The 25678-nt window shown below is 39.1% G+C and overlaps 1 protein-coding gene across 2 annotated transcripts in view; it reads right to left on the minus strand.

Annotated features, from left to right (window-relative positions):
• Nucleotides 1-16788, minus strand: part of MLLT3 (MLLT3 super elongation complex subunit) — a 121551-nt gene extending 104763 nt beyond the window's left edge. For both annotated transcript variants that reach the window (XM_021535464.3, XM_031507451.2), the window contains exons 1-2: nucleotides 16563-16788; nucleotides 15889-16069 (exon numbers count right to left, since the gene is read on the minus strand). In XM_021535464.3, coding sequence (XP_021391139.2) covers nucleotides 15889-16069; nucleotides 16563-16574 — 193 coding nt within the window. In that variant the 5' untranslated portion in view covers nucleotides 16575-16788. The remainder of the gene's footprint in view (nucleotides 1-15888; nucleotides 16070-16562) is intronic.
• Nucleotides 16789-25678: the final 8890 nt, after the last annotated feature.

The raw sequence follows: 25678 nt of genomic DNA on the forward strand, positions 1-25678 counted from the left end.
AGCTACACTGGAAACTTTTGCCTAAGCCTTGCAATTTCCTTTGGTTCTTAAAAATTAATAATGCAGTCTCTTGTAATTTCCAAAACTGTTGCAAAGTCTGCAGGTTTTAGAAGTAAGTGAAATCCACTAAAAGTACAGTTCTACCGTAAGTTAAAGTTTCTTGTACAAAAGTGTCAGAGCCAAGACCACAATACATCAGCAGCAACATCAAAGCAATACTTAGGCTTCAAGGAATTGAAGGATGTCTTTTGTTTTAACACAGTAAATCATCTTATGTGGCAAGCTTTCACTGAAGATGAGCCATCCATTTTGACAGCAGGCTGCACCCGCACCTACCAAGTCACGTATGCACTCTACTAAGTTGTTTGCTGTATGCATTAATTCAATTGTACTCACAAGAGCTCTGAGAATAAAATCTAAAAACCAGGAGAGCAATCCTTGAGAAAGAGGAAGATGAGAACACAGTATTTAAGTGGCGTGTTGTGCAACTCCAAAACAGCTTATTTTCATCCTTAACTAAGGCACAATAAGGTTAGTCATAATGGAGTTCAGCTTGGTAGATGAGTTCACAAGCTGCAAATCACATTCTGCAGCTAGAGATCTTATTTTATAGATGTTTAAAAGGGATCATGTTCAGGTGTTTTGCTATAAACTTTACACAGGAAATAATGACATAGCAGCAAGTACAAAGAAGTGGTATAAACAAGACCTCTCATAAGGACCCATTACCTTTTAAAGTCTCTCAGGCACTATTAGCGCTCACAGAAAGAGTGGATGCACTTGAGATTCTTACCCGAGAACTACAATGCATACACAAGTGCAGGACACACATATCAGCAAATGGAAAATAAACTCCTCTGGGTGCCTCAGCTACTGCACAGAGACCAAGATAATCAGAAATGCCACATGATTGTTAGTTTAGAAGCTGAGAATGGGGACAACATGGAATGAAAAACTCACAAAGGCACTTCACCTACCACTGACTGCATATAGTTCCTTTGCACAACAATCATCGAGGGGAAAACTACAACCAAATGAGACCACACAAGCATATAAAGTAGAAGATTCACAGCAAATGTACCTCCTCCTCCTGTGGGTTAGCTCATAGGTCAGAGATGCCAACAAATCACAACCACATCAACTTTTAACTTAATTCTGTTTCACAACAACACAAGTTAGATCTCAAAGTTATTTAATACTAGGAACTTGTTGAAAGTGAAATCATAGCCAGGAGTTACAGCAGATGGCTGGAGAGTCCCCCATCACATGCCAGTTGAGTTACATGTGCCACAAGTTTGAAAGCTAATTGATATACATACAAAGTCTCCACCTTGCTACTGCTCCACAACTGAATGACTTTCTAGCAATTTAGAATGTAAATTACATGAGAAACAACTTAAGCTACACAATGCTTAAACTATCAACTGCACTGTCAAGTTGCACCCAAGTTACCTGAAGTGATAAATCCTCTAACAACATCATTTGAATGGCAATTCAATTCAGGCTAAATATTAAGTTGTGCAATTTCTCACACCTCATTGCGAAGAAGTATTTGCCCAAGGAATTTGTTTTCCTTCTTGGATCAACTGTAGGGTTTCCATTTCTCACAAAGCTTTTCAAAAAAGGAAATGGAATATATATTCAATGTAATACAAAGTTCACAGAATCCAAATCCTCACTAGCTACTTTTAAACAATCCCATCCCAGCAAGGACATTGTTACTTCACTAAGAAGCCCAAAAATTGAACCTTGAGCACTGCTTTATAAGAGGGGCAATACTTGTTAGGCCGAATTACTAGCAAGACTACTCAAATCAGGAGAAAACATTCAAATACCATAAACTAAGAAATAGCTATGTCTTAAAAGCAAGATTTAGTTACTGAAAAAGACCCACAGTCCATATGACAATCACACCCACAAATCTTCAAGTGTTTCTTCCATCTTTAACGGATGAACAATAAAGCTGGAAACCAACAAAAGGTATAAACAGAGAGGCCAAAAGCCATTCAGAATAAAGAGTTTTAAATCAAGAGATTTAGAAGGAACAAATTTAAGACATATCCCTCAGCTTATTAAAATGTTCAGATATCACAAGACAAAGGCAAAATAAAGAAATCAGTCTTTTTAGTGACTGAGTGACAGGAATGCCACTGGTAGCAAGATGAATGGCATTAATTCTTGAGATAAAAATCTCTTTCAAAGATTTTCAGAGTAAGAGCTAACAGGAATACTGGGATTTGATAGGGCAGGCCAGTACTACAAGTGTCAAACCTTGCTCATGTATCAAGTTAAGTCCAATAGCAAACACAAGTTTCATTGCTTCTTGAACAATATTAAAGTTCCAAAAGAAATCAGCAGCTTTCTAGAACAAGAATGAGACCAGAGACAGAAATCAGGTGTACTTAATCTACTAAAAACAGCTTGGATATCTGCAGGCCTACACAGACCAGCAAAAGGGATAAGTACTGGTACAGAATTGTTAGCCTCAGCCATGCTCAGCAAGCTGTACTGGGTTATTGATTTTTCTGGGTCTCAAATTTTCATTTTTAAGTTAGATCATTTTTTCATTTCATGGTCTGCTGCATTTACAGAGTATCCCCAGCTAAATGCTCAAAAATGCTTGCAGCACTATTGCCTCGATGTCCCTGTATCCTTGCTAAGTACTGGAATTTTCACTGCTACCAACTAGTTTTGTTACTTTGCAAGTGACCTGCAGTTCCACATCTCTTCAGACACTCACAGAGACACAGCAACAGCTCACCAGATCATGGGATTACGTTCTCCTAATGCCAAGCCACATCTCTTTAAGTGCTACATTTTTCTGAGAAATGATTTTCCAGCACTTGCTCTTACCACAAGCCACCAAATGGCAACCCAGAGAACACTTCTTCATCACATCACCCCCCTACACTGGGCTCTGGGATAACCTCACATATATATTCACATGTTTCATGTACCCAGTACAGCCAAGGGCGCATCCAGTGCTTCCTAACTTCTGATTTCCAAATAAGAGTACCAACACTTCCAAGAGAGCTTCCCCAAGCAACCAAGAACATATCAAACTACAGTTTCTGCTTGGCACACATAACTTTTCAACCACAACCATTTGTGACTGAAAGTAATTTGGAGCAAGACTTCCAGAAGACAGTAAGGGCATCAAAAAGACTGAAAAGAACAAAAGAAAAATAACTAAATTTTCCAGAAGTGAGGTCACTTGGACTACTTACTCATACTGCTGCATAAGTTTGCATGAATTCTTCTTCTGACTTACTAGTAAATAAGTTCATATCAATATGCACATTTTGGATAGCATGATCTAAATGTACTAAATGGAAAAAAAAAAGTGCAATTTCACAGTGCAAGTACAGTATTAAATATCCTCAAAGCAGACAAGGTCTTTTTTAAGTTTTCTTCAATAGAAAGCTTTCTAAACCCTGTTTCCTTTTTGTTCCTTTGAGAAAATGGAGAAGCAATTCACATTTACAGCTTAGTTCCTGCTTCCAAAATACCCCTTTAACTTTTTTTATTATTTTTATGGTGGATATAAATTGCACCAAATTGTTAAATCACAGCCATTTTCTATGCTACCTATACAAATAGGGCTGATTTCTGGCAAGCCATAAAACAATTACAGCTGAATTCCTGCAGCCCTTTGATATTCCAGCTTGCCTGTAGGGCTTCAAAGCCATCTTAAGGCAGCACTAAAAATCTAATTTCCAGAAGGCACAGAAGGAAAATAAGGCATATCAATTCCCACATGCTCAAACATGAACACACCAAAACTTTAGCATTGGGATGATTATATTTGAAAGTGACTTAGAACAAACACAGATAAGATACAGCAATGGTTTAAATCAACACTGCTTCAAAGAAGGCAAAGGTACAGACACCTTGAGAAAGAGGGCATAAGGCACACTACACCTGATTCCTCAGCACTTTCTGTAAGCTGGGAAGCACATTTTCCTGCTTGAATATTCAGCTCTCACCCCTTCTTGTGTGGAAGCAAAGAAAGGGGTGACAAATAATCATACTGTGTAAAGGGAAACAAAGAAACTGCCTAAGTCTGCAAAAGGCAAAAGTGCTTCAAGGTACTGATACTGTCAGTAACAATTTACAAATACATAGAGATTCAGTAATGACAAGAACCTGAGATATTATATAGGTGTATTTTACATTTGCATTATTATTATTATTATATTTTGTATGGAAAGGTCTCCCCGTCATTTAAGCTGGGAAGCCGGTTGTTTTTGTAGCAACGTGGTTTCTGAAAACAATGAAAAATCTCTGAGAAAGGACAACACTATAATACCTTCAAATAACTCCAGCAACATTTTTGCCTCTTAACACAGAATTTCGAAGAGATTCAACTGAACAAATTGATGCTGGATTACTATTTTTCTTTACATGAGGGAAACTTTCATACTGGCCAAAGAAGATATTATTTGAGTAATATAATTCACATTGGTGTAGACACACAAAAAATACAAAACATCCTTAAATTCCCTGCTATTTAAGTGTCTGCTGTTTTTTGGTCAAAGGCTAAAAAATTTTTCCCAGTAATTTGTATTGTGCACAGGCACACAGTATGAATGCAAATACACAAAATCAATATTAAATCAGAATTATGGACTCTTTATTCTAAGGCTGTATAAATGAGTACATGCATAATTTGTATATATGAGGCATATGCACCCATGTCACATTTTTTCTCCTTACAGAATGAATGCACATTCTAGAGGTGCTGCAGAAAATTAGCAACATCCAAAACCATCAAATCACAAAAAAAAAAAAAAAGAAAAAAAAAACAAAAAACAAAACAAACAAACAAAGAAACAAAAAAAACTAAAAACCAACAGATAATAACAATTTCATTCTAAATCCATCCTCTTAAGAATAAGTACCAACCTGGTGATCTCTAACAAATGGTTTGGTCAATAAAGTGGATGCCAAAAGAGGGTATAATCCTGGATACTTGGCCTTTCCTGATTGGTGCCCACCTCCCATTCTTTTTGGCACTTTTGAAAAAACATGCTTCTCATGATCATTTAGAATTTCCCCTAATTTTTATGAAGTCTACTCTTCTTAGCTTTGGCAACTAAAATGGCAAAAACCCTTTCAATCCCATATCTGCTCATTGCTGGAGGCATCTTGCACACTATATATCCCTAATCTGCAATTCAGTCATTGGGCCTCCAATTGGCCCCCAAGTGGTTTTGTGAAAGTGATTACAGAAGTGGGTTAGACACCAGATATGTAGTAGTAATGTACAGTACAACAGGCTGCATAAAAATGCATAAAATGCATAAAAAAATGAATGAAAGAAAACTCTCTCCAGAGAGCAGGAAGAAAAAGTCTTATCTTCAGTGCCTTATCATGCATGCCAATCTTAATCATTATTTTCCTTTGGTGTTTCTCATCCAAAGATACAAATGTCAGTTTTCTTTATTTCTGAATAAAACTGTTCAGTAAAAGTATGTTCCAGAAATTTGCTGAGTTTAGATTAAGCGATTGAAGTTTCAAGACAAGCAAATTAATCTAATCACTGTATTAGGTTCCAAAATCACAAAGTCTATAAAATTACAATATATGTAAACACATTTACATATTGTGTGCAAAGTCTATACTTAAAATAATACATACATATCAAATGTTTATTAAACTGATTTTAAAAAAAACAGATGTTAATTTAGATTTTAATCAAGAAAATATTGTTGTCTAGATCTAGGGATGGACTACAAAGAAAGGAACATAAACCAAAATATAAAATTTTTCACTGTCTAGAATACATATATTAACAACTTCCCAGATTTAAACTACTCCTAAATAGAAACTGAAAAAAAAAAAAAAAACCACAAAAACAAACAAATAAGCCCAAGCCACAATTTAAATATTCCATATTGGAACACTATAGCTACTTTTGATTGTATACTTAAAATGTCAATCTTCAATAGTTTATTAGTATTTCAACTAATGTAAATTTCAGTTCAGGCATTACGACAAAAATGTAAGGAAATACCCCTGCAGTCCAAGATCAGTAATCTAATACCACAGAACTTCTGTTTCAATACCTGCAAGGTCCGCCATGATTGTTTGATTTTCCCTCTATTATATCACAAATTCAAGGAACTAACCGAATGTAGATCCGCTTCAAAGAAACAAATTTGTTTCTATTTAGTTTCCAGGCAATACACACTAGAAGCCCAGTGCTAGATGGGACAGCAATGCCCACAGAAGGAAATAAGTATTTTACTGATGCTGGCTGCCTTATTTGATTTAGGTTCAAGGGCTGGTCTTGGTGTATTTGCACAAGACTGACAAAGGCACTTAAAGAGCTTGTTTGGAGTTGCTTCACAGTAATTTGTTCAAAAATACTGTACAGCACTTTTAAGTCAGCTGTAATATCTTTTATTAAAAGAATTACCTAGGGAAGAATTTATACAGAGAATGATAAAAGCCTTTCCTTACCAGAAAGGATAATAGGTAATTACAGAGACTGGTTGGAGTGTTATTACTTCTCCCTACTCATGCAGAGAGGAGTTTAAGACTACAAGACAGGGAACACATTTATGTGTTCTGGTTGCCTTTTACTCAAGCAAAAGAGTCTTATATTCAGACCAATCTTCAAATTAAAAAAAAAAAAAAAAATTAAAAAAAAAATAACAGCCTGAGAAGTCTTCTTGAAATATCTCTACTCTTCAAATAGTATGGATAATGCAACTGTATGGCTACATTGCTATTTCTATTAACCTGACTGTAATGAATGAGTAAGCTATAGGTTATGGATAGAATACTTTTTGCTGAAAAGACATCATAGCAATATTCTGCAGAAATAGGCTAAAACACAGCACAAATGAAAGGGGCCAAAAAAAGCCTCACCAAATTTAAGTTGGGACCTTTTGTTTTAGAATATTTACTAGGTACAAATGGAATCATTTACAATACTCACAGAAGCCACACATTTAAAAACACTTCAGACACATTACTGACAGCCAGGCAAGGAAATAACTTGAGTGCCAAAATGATTCAGACTTAACAGTGCAGGAATTTTATCACAGACAGGAGCAGACCTTTGCAGCTCTAAGAGACATAACCTAATAGTAGCAACAACAAAATACAGAAGGAACCTTCAGTATTACGGAGAAATTTACAAGAATTGTATCTTCTAATTTCTGTACAGCAAAGATTACTTTGGCAACCTCTAAAAGAAAGACTAAACAAAACAATACATTTACAAAACACCTTTGGGAGTTTTTTTTTAACTCTCAAAAAATAGATATACTTTTTAAGTGTGTTTCTTATCATTATATTTTTATTCCTTGCTATCCCTCATGCCAATGCCCAGCTTATTATCATTTAGATATATGAAATTTACCTGTTGAGAACTTCTTTGTATAGTTACCTGACCTTGCCCAAACCTAGTTCAACAGCACTTCCATCCCCTTGTCAGCTACTAAATTTGGGGAACAATCTACATAAATACTTTCCACATGCAGTCTTCAAACACAACAAAACAATTCCACAGCCTTCCTCCCCATTTCATAAAAACTCCAGTGTTGATCCTATGCAGAATTATTCACTGGCAGTAGATATCCACCTCCATCTCCTTGTTGGCCTGTCCACTGGGTCACTTCCTTGTCTGCTGCCTGTGCTACACAGGAGCCAGGCCCTGGAATGTAATGCCTGCTGGGCCAGTGCTCAGCAAAACAAAACCCCCAAGCCCTGTGAGACACAGATGCAGCAAACAAGCATACACTGTGCACAAGACACAGACTCTCCATAGCACCTCCACTTACTAAGCACTCCTCCAGTGAAAGGCAGCAACTGGAAATTGAGTGCAAAGGCACTGGATCTAGCTAAAAAACTAATCTTACTATTCTGCTTATTAGTGTTCATTTCTTTCCCCTAGCAAAAGCTTACACCACAGAGACAAAACACAACGACACCTCAAAAAAATATTTCAAGGGTGCACAACTCTTTTAAATGTGAAAGCTTTTCAACTTTATATGCTTAGCAATATTTAAAGAAACACTTTGTTAGAGCTATTTCAAAGCAATACTCATTAAGACCTTTCCACAGAAACCAGTCAAAGACTGTACAATTTCAATATACTTTACTCTTTCACATAGTTTGCTTTTCTTTGTAGCCATACCAAGTCATTTTAGGACACCAAGAGTATCCAGAATTAGAGTGTGATGTAAGAAGGCTGGGCAAGAAGAAAACTAACAAAACAAAAATACCCAACAAGTCAAAAAAAATAATCTGGCATCATCCTAACTACAAATACCTGCCCTGAAATATCAAGCCAGATCTGTGCATCTCCATGTTCAGAAAGCACACAAGATTTCAGGTTTAATCCACCCTCTCCTTTTCAGTAAAACATGGTGCCAGTGCTGTGATGACACAAACTCCCATTGTGCAAATTATTTCTACCAAGTTCTTCAATAAAATACTCACTTGAAATTTACATTATTCAAAACTAAATGTGTATATTTTTTATTATTATAGAGCCTGGCAGAGGATAATAAGAGGAATTAAAACTCCACTTACCCATTTAACACCAATCAACCAAAATTCATTACAAGAAAGGCTGCTTCAAGAAACAGCAAACACTTTTGGACCTGCCATTTTTCCACACAGATGATGGAAAACAAAAGGATTGTTAGCCTCTAGCCCACAACATCAAGTAGTTCTGTTTACACTGAATCTCCACATTTTTCCTTCTTGGATAACTTGCCCTTTAAAGTTTGCTTACGAAAGGTAAAATATGGTCTTTCTCTAAGTATACAAGTACAATAAAGTATACTAAGTATACATATCTCCAAATTTGCCCTATAAGCCTACATCTTGTCCGTCAACACCTATTTCAAGATGTATGTTATGTTCACATTACTGCTATCTAGAAAGAGCAGAACAATTAGTGTCCCACTGAACTGGGTTGAATTCTTCTGTACCAGCTTTAGAAAAACAGTTGCAAATAGTAAATTTAAATTTACTGCAAACCATAATATATCATAAGAATCATCAGCAAAATCAATCCATCTCAACTGCTCATTCAATTCTACTCATTTTGCTTTGTTACATGTAACAATTCACTTTGTTATCATAAGCATTTGAAAATAGAAACACCTATACTAGTATTTACCTTTATAACTAACTGTTCTATGAAAATTACATACATCCTACCGTGTATAGTCATGTGGGTTTTTACAAAGAATTATGGACAAGTAACTGCAGTCATTCAATTGCAATTTCTAAGCATCAACTGCTCAGAATATGTCTGAATTGCATTTTAAAACAATTACATTTGATCTATCTTTTAGATGACATTATAGCTGTCAAGGCCTCTGACAAAGTTTAAAATCAAACTCATACAGACCCACTGAGCTCATCCAGGGAGCTCAAAGAAACAAACCTGTACTCCTCTAGAAAGCCAGAATCAGTGCAGGAGTTTGGCACAGGATTAATGATACAGCCCATACCTGGCAAGCATGGGAGAGAGTTAAGCCAAAGATACTGATAAAGAGCTCTGATGACATACATAAATAGATTTAATTTTAAAATCAATTCTTGCACAGATATTTAAGTAAGCATACAAATATTTCATACAACAGTCTGTTCTTCCAGCCCTTTATATACTAAAAGGCACCTCAAAAAGGCAAAAATCATATAAAAGCAAACAACATATTGAATTACAAGCTAAGTGTTTTAAGAGAAGATGAGAAATCATAATTTTCATGCAAATGTATACAACTTTAGAATTTGACTGTTCCTTTGTCTTTATATATGTCTGTCAATCACTGCCAGGACAGGAAGAAAAAGGATGCTGCCTATGAACTAAATTCTGTTGGTTTAAAATTGCAGGTGTTCATCACAAGAATCTCATAAAAATTCATGTAGTCAAGCTTCAGCAGCCAATAGATTTAATTCTGGATTAAACATGTATAAATTAACTGTATTTTCCCCAGCTATTGCAAGCATCATCAACAAGCTTTACATTCAGGTTGCCACCCCAATGAATCAAGTTGTCTTTTTTACAGATTCTACCAGAACAAAGGACAGATTAATCCTCTTCAACATTTCAGCTTTCCTGAATGAAAAGCTATAAAAAACCCCAAAATCAAACCTAACACACAAAAACCGAATCCTAACCATACTGTACAATATTGTTACAAGAATAGCCTTCGTACCACAAAAAATTTAGTAACAAATTTATGTCCAACATTTTACAACTTATTAAATCTTAATAGACAATATGCCTGCAGTTCATATTGCCTAACCTGTAACTGTAAATAATACATGGTTTAGACATTTCTGACACATTTATTTTTCTAAGGATAAAAACTGTACAGATGTAAATAAGAGTCATAATAATTATTGAACAACACACCTGTTTTCATTTTCTTAAATTTAACTAACTCCATTTATAATACTGATGTTTCTCCCTCATCTTATTTAAAAAGTTACAGATTTGATCTTAAACACAATAACCTGTTTTTCTCTACTTCAAGCAAGTAGTATTCTACAGCTATCCAAAAATCTTTTGTACAACAGCCCTGAAACTACACTTCCTCTCATCTAAAACCTAGAAGAGTACAATCAAATATTAATATTGTAGCTTTTGTAAGAAGTAACTAGTTTCTTAAGACTAAAAACCTGTTTCAGCAACTAAACACTACACATATTTAACTTAATGTGAAATAACCAAGGTTCATCTTTTACAGCTTAAGAGAGTCAGAACTGATTGGCAGTTTCAGGCAGAAATCAGCATTTACCCTTGCAGAAACATGCTTACAGGGAGAAGAAATGTAGGTAGGAGTAGCATCCCTCCCATTAAATTAAAATAAGCACACATTGAACAAATAATTCACACAACTAAGCCACCTAAAAAACTGTGCAAATAGACTAGAAAAGTTTTTGATACTGGAGGATGAAGCACCCCTATTATTTCCCAGTTTTTTCCACACTGTTTACATCTAAAAAAAGCCTAAATATTGGCTTTGAATGTGATTATTTTTTGAGTCATACCAATGAGGCAAAATTATTTATTAGAACCTGGGTTTTCTGTACACATAGTATCTTAAAATCAAAGCCACCAATTATTTACTGATACCACTCATGCAAATATAACACATGATAGCTTTTCTATATTGAAACACTTTACACTGTCTTTTAAGTCTGTGAAATGCCCTTTTGAATTGCTACTGGCTGAATTAGAAAGTGCACCTAAAACCACACATGTATTCTCAAAGCCATTCACCTTCAGACTCAGTAGTAGCAAAATTAAGTCTGAAGCGTTTCCTGTTAAACAAATGAAGTTCTTCACTAGATATCAGTCATTCCATGTGACCGTTTTGCAGCTAAGAGCCATAAGTGTCCTAAAAGATGCAGTATCAAACCTGTATCTGGTAGATTGATGAAAAAGAAATTCATGTGTGCCTATCATACTTAGATGGTTAGGCTCAGGCAAATTTAAGAGGGAAAAAAGCAAAGAAAACTGACCTAAAACTGATCTAAGTTCTTAAAAGTGTAGCTAAATATTCTAATAAAATACACATCATAAAACTGATTGCCTGCTTAATAATCTTGATGGTCTGCCTTCACTAGCTGGTCTGAAAGGAAAGCTTCAATCATCTGCGAAGAATCTGCTTATGGACCCCTATGCTCAAATCACTCAGTTCAGTAAAATTAATAGACTTAAGACTCATTGACTTTTAATGGAGCACTAAAAGATGTGTTATTTTGCAGTTAAAAATCATGAAAAGGAAAAATAATTTAACAAGAATAGTAAAAGGCATCTTGTACAGTAACTAAATACATTTCAATCTGTTAAGATTCACTAAAATCTCATCCTGCATAACAGACTACCTTAATGAAAACAACCAGTGCTGGAAATGTGAACATTCTAGAAGACAACTGCAGCTAGTCCTTCCTGTACCAGAATACCAAGCAGCTTTACTTCCACCACTTTGCCATATAATTGTAAAACTTACTGAGCTAAGAGAGGCACTAAACAGTGTTGCTCTCAGCTCCACAGAGAAAAGCAATCTCTCCCATTTTTAAAGTTACATTCCAGTAACTAAACCAACATTTTCACATTGGCTAAGTTATTAACACAGAAATACTACACGCCCTTTTTATTTAATATGAAATATTTAGTTTGTCAAAAAGTACCACCGATTAGCAGAAATTTAACCATTCAGAACACACTAGTTCCAATGCCATTTTTGAGGTGTGTTTATGAGACGTCAAAATATAAAAGATATGTTTCCTTATCCAACTGAAATTCTGTAAGAGAAAGAGTAAGTCAGGCAACTGTTGAAGAGCATCAGAATTCGCTGGGCAAGGAGATGAAAATATTTCTACATTGCCTATCATCCATGCAATTAATGAGACATATTACGGTGCAAGAAGAACAACTCCTCTTTCAGAGGCAGTATAGCAGTGGATCAAAACTAACCACAATCTGATGACACACCTTGTTTCACAGACATGCTTTAAAACACTTCACTTCTACACACAGGACAATGTTTTTTCACATGAATGATGAAACATAAGCAGCACATGATTTGAAACAAAGGTAGAATCTTAAAAATTCTCCATATCTTCTCTCAACCAATTTACATCAGCAGACAAGATTTGCAAATAGCAGCATTTGTGATTGCACAATGATCCTAGCGAGCTTTTGTCTTGCAAATACTACCCGAAATTGAGTCTGGGTATGACTCTACTCTCTATAATGTGATAGCAGTCCAGTTGCCAGACCCCATGAAACTAGTTATGGAAATCAGCAGAGCAGACCGTTGAACTGGATGAAGTAAAAAGGACAAATCACTGCACACTCCTGTATGCTCCACTATGCAAGGATAAACTTAGGCACTCAGTTATCATAAGGGATACAGAAAGCAATTAAACCACCATCGCATGCTCAAGATTTTAAGGTGAGACAGACTGAAAGATGAAGAATACTATTTTATTAGCTCACAAAAGCTTATCTACACTTTGTCCCCTGTTAGTCACCATCACCCCTCCATCTTGCCAACACACACAAAACAACCTTCTCTGCACCCAAGTGACTGAACACCACCCCTGTAATGTTGCCACCTTAAAACTAATGCAACTTTGGGATACAGGACCCTGCTTGCTCTGTAGCAACAATTAGCAGAACAAACACTTGGACACACCTTTGCAAACTCACTGCCAACATCTAGTATTTCCAAAATTTCTAGCATAAACAGATAAGCAAAGCCATAGTTGTAGCTGCCAAACTGACAGTTTATCCAGGTATTCTCATAAATTTGCAAAGCAAATGACCTGGCAATAATTTATCTCCCTTGCCTCCTCTGGTAGCTGGAATTACTGTATCCCTAATAAAAAGTGATCTAGTACCAGAAATACTTTATGAGTTAATAACACCTATTTAGCTTGTTGATTCATTAGTTTCAAATTGAGCTTTACAGATAGACCAAATGAACTAAAATTCTTCCTAACATGCATACATCTCAGAGCAGCCACTCTTATCACGAATGCAGAGACAAAAACAACACTTATCAGAGAACTAGGTATTATAATGGCTAGCCAGCATACTAGTACTTGCTTTTGATTAATCTTACACATCTAATTTCAGCATGCTAAACCCATGGCTCAGGAAAAGTTTGTGAAATTACCGAGTATCTCAAAGCGGTAAGTTATCCTAGGCTAAAATAATAAAGTATGTAACTGCAGACAAAGTGAAAACAGATAGTTTGACTAACACTTCAAACACAGATATCGTTCCTATTAAATATGCAACACTTGAGGTATCAAACCAATGCACTGATTTACAGAAACCAAAAAAAAAACCACCTTAGAATACTTCTGTCAAAAATTTTAACAATACTTCTAAAGTAGAAAGACAAACTGCTCCCACTTACAAGGCACACATTCCCACCATCCTTTTGAACACTTTACAATAGCAGAAAACGTTCTAGGTAATTCACACATGGATCATTTTCCCAGTGTAATTTCAAGGACCTGAAATTTCTTCAGTATCCGTAGTTTCAGAAGGCTAAGCAAAGCCCAGAGTGAATGGAGTGCCTGCCATCCAGGTTATAATCTGCTGAATGAGAGTGGCTGCAGAGCTCTCCTACAATCCAAGACAGGTACAAGCACTGCACAAGTCCCCTCCCAGGCTATACAAGAGGGCATCTTTCCCAGCAGTTGCCACACCATGAAAATGATGCATACAAAAACAAAAACAAAAAAAAAAAAAAAAAAAAAAACCACCAAAATAAACACTTTAAAAAAATTATTTAAATGACTGTGTAACTGAAGTCAGCAGCTGGAGACACAATGCAAGTAGCAAATTATATATCCCTCACTTGCAAAAGTCCTGAACCATATTCTTATTAGCCAGCTCCATATCACACCTAGCAACCGTATTTGGGAAGTGGATTCATGTTTCAGCAAGTAAACAAATATAGCAGAGATAATAAAAGCAGAGAGGACCACCAACAACCTCTGTGCAGACCAGGCTTCAATTATTAACCACACTTTCTACCACTGATTTAATGATACATCATCTAATTCATTAAATATGAATAATACTATCTCAGCTATTTAGGCTTCTTAGATGTGTTGTCAGGAGTTTTTCTGCCAAACTATTTAGATTGACTTAAAGTCATGGTTTTGCATAAGAAAGATAAGAAAGCAAGAGGAGGACTCACAGGACAAGCTGGGCAATTTAATTCAAAAATAACACAGCAGTATTTCATACAATTCACTGAAAACTGTTTGCGTAGTATTGCACAGATTTAAACAAATCCAAAAAATTCACTGACAGTAGGAAAACAGAAGGGAATTAATAGCCTGTATTTCAGAGGATAAATTCTGGAGCTGAAATAATGTAATTCTTACACTCTGATGCTTAAGATAAGTATTCTAGAGAAAACAAAGTCACTGATATAAAAAAAGTCACAGCTTGATATTTTCCAACTGTGAAACGTTAAATCAAACTATATGTTTTTATCCTACCACAAAGCAAAGCTTTTTTATCACAACACTCAAAATTTTCCTCTCTTTTGCTCCATGGACATTCAATTTATCCCCCACTAGCTCCAAGCAGATACAATTTATGATGATGTTGTTCTAAGGAACTGGAGCAGTACTAGATGCCAATAAAGATTACAGATCAAATGAAAGATAATGCCTAAGTATTTTGTCTGTATAGATAAATAAACCTGCTCACTTCTATTATTTGTACTGTTACCTCAACCAATCCCACTACAATAATCAAGACAAGCAAAGGCTCTGGAAACAGATCTGAAAACAAAAGGCTTCTTACATGTCTCCCAGCCAGACTTGTATTGGATACAAATGCACCACGTATGCACCACAAATGCAACTTTTGGGACTTTTTTATGTACTCACAAAAAGATGAAACCCAGGAGGTGAACAAGCAGGGTGTCAAAGGAATCAAAATAGGAACAGTAACACATGTACAGGCATCCCTATTTCCAGTTATACAGGACACTGGGAGAAAACAACACCAGCCAGAAGGAAGTAACACGTGGGCAAAAATCGCCAGTGAGGACGTACGCTGGGACAGAAGCTAACTCCGTGCCACCCACCACCGAGAGACCAGAAGGGGTCGGGACCCAGAGCCACGGCCGGACCAAGCTCTGCGACCTCAGGCAACCGGGAGCGGACGTCCCCGCGGCAGCAAGTGCGCGAAGGGGCAGAGAGAAGCCCCTCCTGACCCCGGACAGCCCTACAAGCGGCGGGAGAGAGCCCCGGCAGCCCAACACCGCACTGGCGACCGCTTTTGTTCTCCGCCGAGACCGGCACAGACCCACCGCCTGTGCCCGCTCCGGGCCGCCTCCAAGCGCTCATCCCAGGGGATGACCCCACTACCTCTTTTCGGCCTGGGGAAGCTCTCGTGCAGGTGAAAAATGACTTTCTCCACAAAGTGCTGAATGTTGCTGTGCTCAGGCCCTCGGACAAACACCATCCAGTCGTGGGTGAAGCCCTCCACGGTGGGTTTCTTCCTGACCTGGGCTCGGTGCCCCAGCTCCAGCTTCACCTGGACGGCACACTGCGGGGGAAGAGCAGGGGAGCGGCCGGTGAGCGCCCCAACAAACGGAGACGGGGCTGGCGACCGGGGGGAACCGGACCCACCGCGGGCAGTACGGGACACACGGACACAGCCGTACCACAAACACGGCAGAAAGGATTTGGTGGGGGGGAGAGTTGCCAAAGCCAGCGAGGCACCGCTGCAACAACAGAAAAGCGGCCCCACAGGCGAGGGCGTAGGACAGCTCTCGGTGTCACCGGGAGAGCGCGGGGAGGCGACGCGGGGCCCGCTGTCAGGACGCGCCGTGCCGCCCCGGCGCCCCGCGCCCGCTGCCCGCGCCGCGGCGGCAGGACCACGGCTCCATCCAAGGGCGTGCGCGCGCCGCGCCGCCGCGAGCAGCGGGAGGCAGGGAAAGCCGCACGCGGAGAGAAATTCCCGGTCACGCCAGCCCCTTCCCGGCGGCACCGGGCAGCGCGGGGCGGAGGGCTGGAGGAGACCCGCGCTACTCACTCACCGAGCCGGCCATGCCTGGGGCGCCGGTTTCGCCGGGGCGCTCGCTGCCGTCCCCCACCCCCACCGCGCAGCCCTAATTCATGAGGACGTGGAGGAGATGGCGGGCGCGCAGAGAAGCGGCGAGCGGGCGGCAGGCATCCTCTGTTTTGCTGCTCCGGCCGGCTGCGGCTGCTGCCGGCTCCGGCTCTGGGTCCCCGCGCTCCCGCTCCCCGCGCTCCCGCTCCCCGCCCGCCGCAGCCCCGGCGCTCGCCCCAACCCCGCGGCCAGCGCAGCGCCCGCCGCGCATGCGCACCGCGCGGCTGCCTGACACGGAGCGAGGGACGCCGCGGTGAGTGCCGGGGGCGGCGCCCGCCCCGCGCCACGGCCAATGGCGCGCGCGCTGCTCGCGCGGCCCCGCCCCGCCCGCCCTTAAAGCAACAGGTTGGGGCCCGGCCGCCGCCCGGCGCCCACGAACCGCCCCGAAAGGCCCCCACGCGCGAACAAAGAGCGCCGGACAGCAAGGGGATGCCCCACAGGGACGGCAGGTGATGATGGGCATGCAGCAGGCAGGAAATAACAAACGCGATTCTTTAACGCGTCTGTTGTACCAGCTGCTATTTCTACCTGTAACGGGCTGAGAGACTCCTAAAACGCGGTCACTGCCTCGAACATTTCCGTATCTCGTACCTATTTGGGAGATAACGTGGAAGATCCCTGCCACGGGAGCATGCCGCTGTGAAGATGAAGTGATTTACTGTGAATGTCTAAATCATGGTGCTGACGTTCGTGAGATGACTATTTTCCAACAGCCGTAAAACTGTCAAAAATTGGTGGCAGTAACTTTTGACACGCTGAGAACTCATTTAGTCCTTTAATGAGTGTATTTTTGACAATCTTTACCGTGGCAGTGATAACCCGGTGACTGACACAGCAGCAATCCTTTCGGCGAGCAGATGAACACCCTGCCTGACCCTTCCAGGTGTCACCACGAGATGGCGCGCCAGTCCTGGAGCTCATGTCCTCGTTTGACCTCTCCAGAAGACCACGATTTCTGCCTTACCTTTTCATTTCGGCAGTGAGCGCACATTGTCCAAAGTCTAGCATTATTTAATAATTTCTTCAAAACTACTGAGCTGCATCTTCCTTTTCTTAAAGACGTTGTAAGGTCTAATTGATAAAATCAGTACTAAGAATTGAAAAGGGTGAATACAATTTGTAAAAATTCCACAAGTTACAACGTCACTTAAAATGTGTATGAATATCCATGTATATGAATATCCAAGTTTTAAAATCCTGATGTGCATATCTGAAATTTCACATATCTTCTAGTAACCTTGCATTAGGCAAGCCAACAAACATAAGACCTCCGGCTGAGTCCATAAACGCACCAAAGCTGATTCTGGCAAGTTTAGAGCTTTGTTCTTGAGAAAGGACTATGCATGCAAGGGCAGAGAGGATGGACCGCCACCAAGCTTAATGTGGTGTGCTTCCAGGTGTCAGGACTCATCTGAACAGAGCATTGTCTTCCTAGCTTGGGATGCTACTGGAAGGAATGGAGCTGGATTGCCTTCTGGAGTCCTTCTATACTGACTTATTTCTTATGTATTTGGACAAAATTATTTATCCTCTTAACTTAAAATGGGACTGAATCACTACAAGCTGTTTTCCTATAATACATACCAGTGTCACAGTGGAAATCTTCTATTACCTAACTTCATTCATTTTGAGGGTCTTTTTAGCTAACTTAACTGAGACTACTTGGTTGAGTAATCATTACTCAGAAACATCTGCTGATTCATGCTAAATTTGGAAAAGAAAGTTGTTCACTGTTTGTCAGTTGTGAAGCAATGTTGATTTTTAAACAGCAAAAAACCCCAAATGCAGCATTTGTATTCAAGCTGAAGGGTTGAAATGCAATTACAGCTACAATTTTAAAAATCCAAAAATTTAATTAATTCCAAATATAATCTTTGGCTGACAGGAGCAAAATCAAAGAACAGTCTCTAAGCTTTTAAGTGACAACCTGGTGCAACTATTGACTTCATTTTGGATTAACAGTTAGAATAAACATTCTTTGATCTCATTATAGCAGATGGATGTAATTATATGCATATGAATGTGCAAATACACTGGTTTAAAGAACTACAGGATTATAAAAGTGAAGGCAATTTTCTACAAGTGCTATACAGTATTGCTTAAACAAGATTTACCAGGGAATAATTACTCAGCTGCTGGAAAATAAGAGACATTTAAATTATGTTCTTAGAGGTGTTTAACAACCTGAACGTTTGTGTCATCAATTCCTGCAATGCTAAAAATGCTTGCACTTTTTATGTTTGCTGAAATAACTGATACAATTGTAGGCTTCCTGAAAGGCACCAGTTCCTGTGTTCAGATGTCTTCAGTCATACCTGCATCAAGCTGTGACACATGATGCATAGATCACAGATCCCTGACTTACATGGAACACAACTCAACATTTCTGCTCAGTATATAGCTGAAATAGAGTGTAGATGTGTTAATGCAACATTACATCTGACCTAACAGGAGCTGTATTTCATACATCAATCATAGCTGTACTGTTGGTGATTCCACACAGAACTGAAAGGAATTGCTGCCTGTCTTGTTTTCTAACAAAAGGCAGATAGGTCTTATGCCACAAAAAAGAATACTGTTTCCCAGCTCATTTGGATACATTTAATTGTCTTTAATATTTTAAACACAGCTGTTTTAAATTTCTATTTGAAGTTTAAATTTTGTGACCCAAATCTGACTGACTCTTAAATAGGCCTTGTTTTCAAATACTTCAAAAAAGGCAATGAACTGAAAAAGCTGATTACTGGCTATAAATGAAACCACAGTGCCTTTTAAATGTATCATCAGTCTGAATTTCTCTATATTTGAGATCTTTTCTTATATGCAGACAATATAAAAAAATCATAGCCAATCTTGATCCAAACCAGATATTGATTACCTGAACCAGAGCCAAGAAGTTAAAATAAGCTTGATCTTACACATGCAACAAGGAATATGTCTAAGTTTCTTTGCAATGCCACTCTGGCTGCCAGGACCTAATGGCAGAATACTGTGTCTGGATTGGCTTTCTTTGGTTAGCTACATAGGATGAACAAATGCCAAGCAGCCTGAGCCAAATGTGTGCCTGTTTTGAGGCTTTATTGGCTTGTTAATTTCTAACCACATATCAAATGGAAAATGAGCACTTTAGATAGAAACATATAAACCCCCTTACCAACAGAAAAGATCTGAAAGACCAAGGCTATGTGACTTAGAAAACAATATAAAGCAGTTTACAACTTACCACTGGTCACCTCAGAGGAACATAGTAATAACAACAGAAAATAAATGCAAAAAGGGGCCTTGTACAATATTACAGTATAGAAGGAACCTTCTATATGGTTTTTTTTTGGTTTTTTGCTTGTTTCTTCTTTTTTTTTTTTTTTTTTTTTTTTGTGATCTCTAGGGACACATAAGGAAATTCATCAAAAGTGGAAACATCTTGTTGAAAGACCTACAAGGAAGTATTTAGGGGTTTATTTCCTCACAATGGTGGTGCCCCTAGAGGAAATGTTCCTGTTAGAGAAATAAAGTCAAATTCTGTACTCTGTTTACAGCTGTGTAATGACTAAGTTCAGAGAACTTGTTTTCTGAATTTCCCCAGCCACAGCCAGGACAGTCTGATCACATGTGCAAGGGAGATATTAGGGAGTAACTTCACTGAAATCAGTGTTCTCTATTCCTGGCCTGACAGGAAATCACCCCATTAGCAATCAGTCAAGTATAAAGCAATTATGTGACAATCTTAACTCCGCATCAGGTTCTTGTGGTGGCAGCACCCTTGATTTGAATCCAAGTCGTGGCACCAAAAACACTGCTGTGGATTGACCCTGTCTGTATGCCAGGCACTCACCAAAGTCTCTCTCTCACTCTCATCTGCAGCTGGACAGGGGAAAGAAAATACAACAAAGGGTTCATGGGTTAAGACAGGGATAGAGAGAGACTACTCATGAAATACTGTCATGAGTGAAACATGCTTGAATTAGAGATTATTATTTATTACTAAAAAAATCAGAGCAGGATAATGAGACATAAAGTAAGACACCATTAAACACCTTAAAAAAACATCTTACTCCCACCCCTCCCTCCTTCCCAGCTCTACCTCCTTCCCCCCAGCAGTGCATGGGGACAGGGAATGGGGGTTATGGTCAAATCACCACGTGTTGTTTGTCCCACTGCTCAGGAAGGAGACTCCTTCCCCTGCTCCAGTGTGGGGTCCCTCCCACAGGAGACAGCTCTCCATGGACTTCTCCAGTGTGAGTCCATCCCATGGCTAAGTCCTCCACAAGCTGCTGCTGGAAAAGTGGGTCACTCTTCCATGGAGTGCACTCCTTCAAGGACAGGCTGCTCCGGCCTGGGTCCCCCATGGGATCCATCACAAATCCTCCCAGGAAACCTGATCTGGTGTGGGCTCCTCTCTCCCCAGGTCTGCAGGTCGCTGCCAGGAGCCTGCTCCAGCACAGGCCTCCCACGGGGTCCCAGCTCCTCTCAGGCATCCCCCTGCTCCAGTGTGGTCTCCTCCACAGGCTTTAGGTGGATCTCTGCATCCTGTGATCCTCCGTGGGCTGCAGCTGCTTCACCATGGGCTGCACCATGGGCTGCAGGGGAATCTCAGAGGGAATCTCAGCTCCAGCACTGCTGGAGAACCTCCTGTCCCTTCTGCACTGATCTTGGTGTCTGCAGGGTTGTTTCTCTCACAAGTTCTCACTTGGCTCTTCTCTAGCTGCAATTATATCTGCACAACGACTTCTACTTTCCTTAAATCTGTTATCACAGAGATGTTACCACCATTTCTAATCACTGGCCTGATCTTGGTCAGTGGTACTCCCATCTTGGAGCTGGCTGGCTTTGGCTCTGCCAAACATAGAGGAACCTTCCAGGAGCTTCTCACAAGAGCAAGCCCTGTAGCCCCCACTACCAAAAATCTGGCCATGCAAACCCAATACATAACTATTAGTTACCATTAGTTACCACTATAAGTTGACCATTATCAAATTCAGGAATTTATGCATAAGATGATCACCATATCTTGGTCATAGAATACTTGTTATTCTATAGCTTCATTACAAGAGTATCAGAAAGGTACAAGACTACACTATCCACACACTTTCATTCTGAGAGCCATAAACTAGCCAAATCTTCTTTATTCCCAGTATCACTAGAAAATTAGTGAGAATCTGGAATAGCTTAACATTACTTTGGTGAAAAACTCCTAGTGAAAAATAGATTTTTAAATCAGTGATAAGTACTCATATAGTCACTGGGTCTTAGCTGTCCTCATCCTTAATGAATCCATGATTATGCTCTCACTGATTCAGAAAGTAGTTTTACTCCAACTTTATGGATAGCAAGATGAAATCAAGAGACTAGCTAAATTATTTAACCAGGAAAAAAACAGATGAAGGTTGAAAGCAGTTAAACACAGTGAGAAGAAAGTTTGGCCCTGAAAAAAATAGGAAAAAATAAATAGAAAAAAGCATGTAAGCAAAAGTAGTATTGGAGTACGGAGAAACTAAAGTACACAGCACAACAATCAATAAAAAGTTATTTAACTGAGGTGGCATTTGAGACAACATTGCAAAGTTTAAGGAATATATTACATACATATTTTCAGAAGTCTGGCCTTAGGAGTTTGACAGACACATGTCAGAAATCTAAACAAAAATCATATGAATCAGAAATAGCAACCTTCACAGATGAGAAAGCTATAAAGCATGATTGCTCAACATATGGAAGTCAGACAGTAATCATAGCATAGTGAGGAATCCAGAAGTAATTTTTATGAAGTCATAGAGGGGAACAAAACAGAATTTAGATGGGTGGACATGTTTTGCCAGATGCTAGAAGGGGACTGGTGAATCTGCAGCCTGTATATTCTGACTTGCTATTTAGGATTCAGATGCCCTTTCATATAAGCTCTATGTGGTCCACTGAATTCAATAGATTTTACTAGTAAGCAGGTGTACTTCATTTACACTTCTCCTAATGATAGGCACCCCTCAATGAACAATGAGTTTCCTATCAGAATACTTTTCATCACCATGTGTCATCAATTCTGTACACTTTTACGTACATTTACAATTTCCAATAATAACTTCCCAGCTCTCCAAAAGATACAAATGCAAAAAACATGCTATCCTGATTTACTGCCATTTCCAGTTTCAATGCTCTGCTGCCTCACCCATTCTCCATTTATCTGTTCCTCAGACAGTATATTTTACACCTACCAATATTATACACTTTATCTACTTCAGACTGCAAATACGTACAAATGTGTGTGTAAAAAAATAATACTATATATGTATATATAAACAGAGAAAAGAGCAGTGGTTTCCCACCACATCATTAATCAATGTTCTACCCTTGCATCCCCACCTCAAGGAAATCCTTGAGAGACTAAGGTAATAAGGTGCAGTGATTCTTATGAAAATGGATGCCAGGAGTCTTGCAAGTCTTTCAGAGGAGGTCTAGAAAGTTCATTCTCCCCTCAAGCTCATTATCTCCAGGCTAAGCAACTGCAGCTCCATGAAGTGCTACTTCTGTATTTTGTCCTCCAGACCCTTCAGCAACTTTGTTCTCCCTTCTCTGGATATATACCCCAGCACCATGTCTGTTTTGTAGTAAAGGAGGGGCCCAAAACTGAATACAGGATTCAAGGTACAGCCTCACCAGTAAGGGGATGATCCCTTCCTTGATCTTGCAAAAGTCACATCATGACTTGCAAACACACACTAAGTAAATCTAAACAAATTAATAGTCTTGTTAATCTCAGTGACAATTGGAATACTCATCTATTTTGATCACTCCTGAGCAGTCTTGTACTTTTGTGACATTAGCTAATGTTCATTTAAAGAAAGTAAGTGGAGGAATAAAACAATTTAAATCACATCCTTAACTTCATTCCTTGAATCCCCCTTAGGTTTTGCTGTGCTGTGTCATGCAAATGCAAGTAGAATACCATTTGTTATTTTGGAGTCTAGTGAGGTTCTCAGCTTCTATTACTCGTCTTTGACTGTTCACAGTGTATCTCATTCATTGTTGTCCTTGAGAGTATGAAAATGAACCACCTACAAAGTTACATCTGGATTTTACAAAGGAGCATCAGTTACATCTGCCTGTAGTTTACTTGAAGTGTTCATGACCCACTCATACTGGGGATGTTTGGCCCTGCTATACCTTTTCAAAGTTATATTATCCAGCACTAGAAGAATCCTTTTGTACTCACATGCACATCGTGGTAATAAGGTTTGAGTTGTATACTGTCTCAAGTTTTTCTTCTTTGTGTGGGACATAAATTTGTAACACTGTATTCCACAACAAGGGGGTGACTTATTTCTAATATTGTAACTGTTGTTGCCACTGATTTAATAAATTCAGATCTAGTTGTACAGAGTAATATGAAACCAGTCTCTGGTGAGGTCCTAATTTCAGTGTTACCACTCCACCAGTTGTTTTCATTCATGAACATATAAATTAAAGGGCTTTGTAGGCTCTATGAGGCTGAGAGTGAGAACTGATGCCAAAAATGATTCTATCTCTTTAAAAACTCTCTGCCACTCAATACAATCAATGGGAAACTGAAACAGTCCAACAATATCTTTGCCAGAAATATGCCTCAAACTTTCTATGTTACCCTTCAGTAGAGCAAGTGCTGTAAAGGGAGTCAAAAAATGCCACAGGCCTTCCTTACACTAATAAAAATAGAGATTTTATCTATGAACTCCTACAGGATAAAGTTCAGTATGGCATTTCAAGTCTAATCTTGTGAGTTGCAGAGTTCTCCCTGGCAAGAGTTAAGCAATTTCCAGTCTTATTCATCTTAATAGCCTATGAGAATACAAATCAGGAACTTTTTTCTCAGTTTTGCCCTCACACTGGATTTGCATTGAAATCCATGGAAGCTCTGCATGGGTGGAGTGATGGCCCTTCATGGCTGACTACTGTTTGGAGCAAAAACAGCTGCATTGAATGTTGAATGCATTTTAGATAAGCCTTCTTAGTTATAATGGCTAAAGACATAGCTGACTAGGCAGGTCCATTTGCTAAAATTGTATTTCATTATCAGGCTCAAAGAGATTTAAAATAAATATATTTCAATAGTGGTAGGCTTTGCTGCAATTGATTTTTGCAGTATATTCTTAACTAGAACTTTTCTTATTCATCTGCTTCATGATTTAAGCCAGAATTGCTTTCTGGTTTGGATAAAATTCCATGCAAGAAATGAGATATGCAGATTAGGCCATTATCAGTGCTATTACTGTATGATTTTCATTTGCATCGTAACCTTCACTGGGAGACCTCACAACACATTACAAATGCTGCCAAGAGAACCTTCTGGCATTTCTTGGAGAACATTACCATGTATAACCCCTCAGGGGATTAGATTGTCCCATAATAACCCAACTTAGAATATCCTAGAAAAGGTGTAATGGAGACAAGGACTCCTGCCTAGTTTTTTTTTTTCTGAAAGAAAATTCACAAGCCAGAGAACAGGGCAGTTTTCACAGATTTACTGACTTTTCAAGGACTCTTGTCACACAAACTGGAGGGGAGGGTGGTAATCCTATTTGGTAGCCCAATACAAACTATCTGAATTATAATTTTATTATTTCTTATATAACAGGCCACATTAAGATCAGCAGGAAATCGTGTTGAAGATACCTCCCAAAGATGTCAAATTTCTTTCAAAAGGGAAAACTGATTTCAGAAATTTTCTAGGGAAAGCATTTTTCAGCATAATCTACAGCAGATATGAGCAGCTCAGAATCAAACCCAGTTATAACTTTGACACTGATGCTACCTTCAGAACCCCTAAGTATTTCCCCTACTTTAATGGAAGACCTTGAAAGCTGGGTACAACACTTGAGGCCACTACAGAAAATATATCACAGTTTCACAGCTAGGCTCTATATGCCTTGCAAGTTGAAAGGCAACCAAAAGCAGTATCTGTAAATTTAAGTATGTTCTTTAAGAGATATCCTCTGCTTTCTTCCTGCTTCTGAGATATCAGCATAGAAAAATATGTTATTAAAACAGATTGCGACCATAGGATAGTAAATGGTT

The sequence above is a fragment of the Lonchura striata genome, chromosome Z (assembly GCF_046129695.1).
Source record: "Lonchura striata isolate bLonStr1 chromosome Z, bLonStr1.mat, whole genome shotgun sequence".
Classification (NCBI taxonomy): Eukaryota; Metazoa; Chordata; class Aves; order Passeriformes; family Estrildidae; genus Lonchura; species Lonchura striata.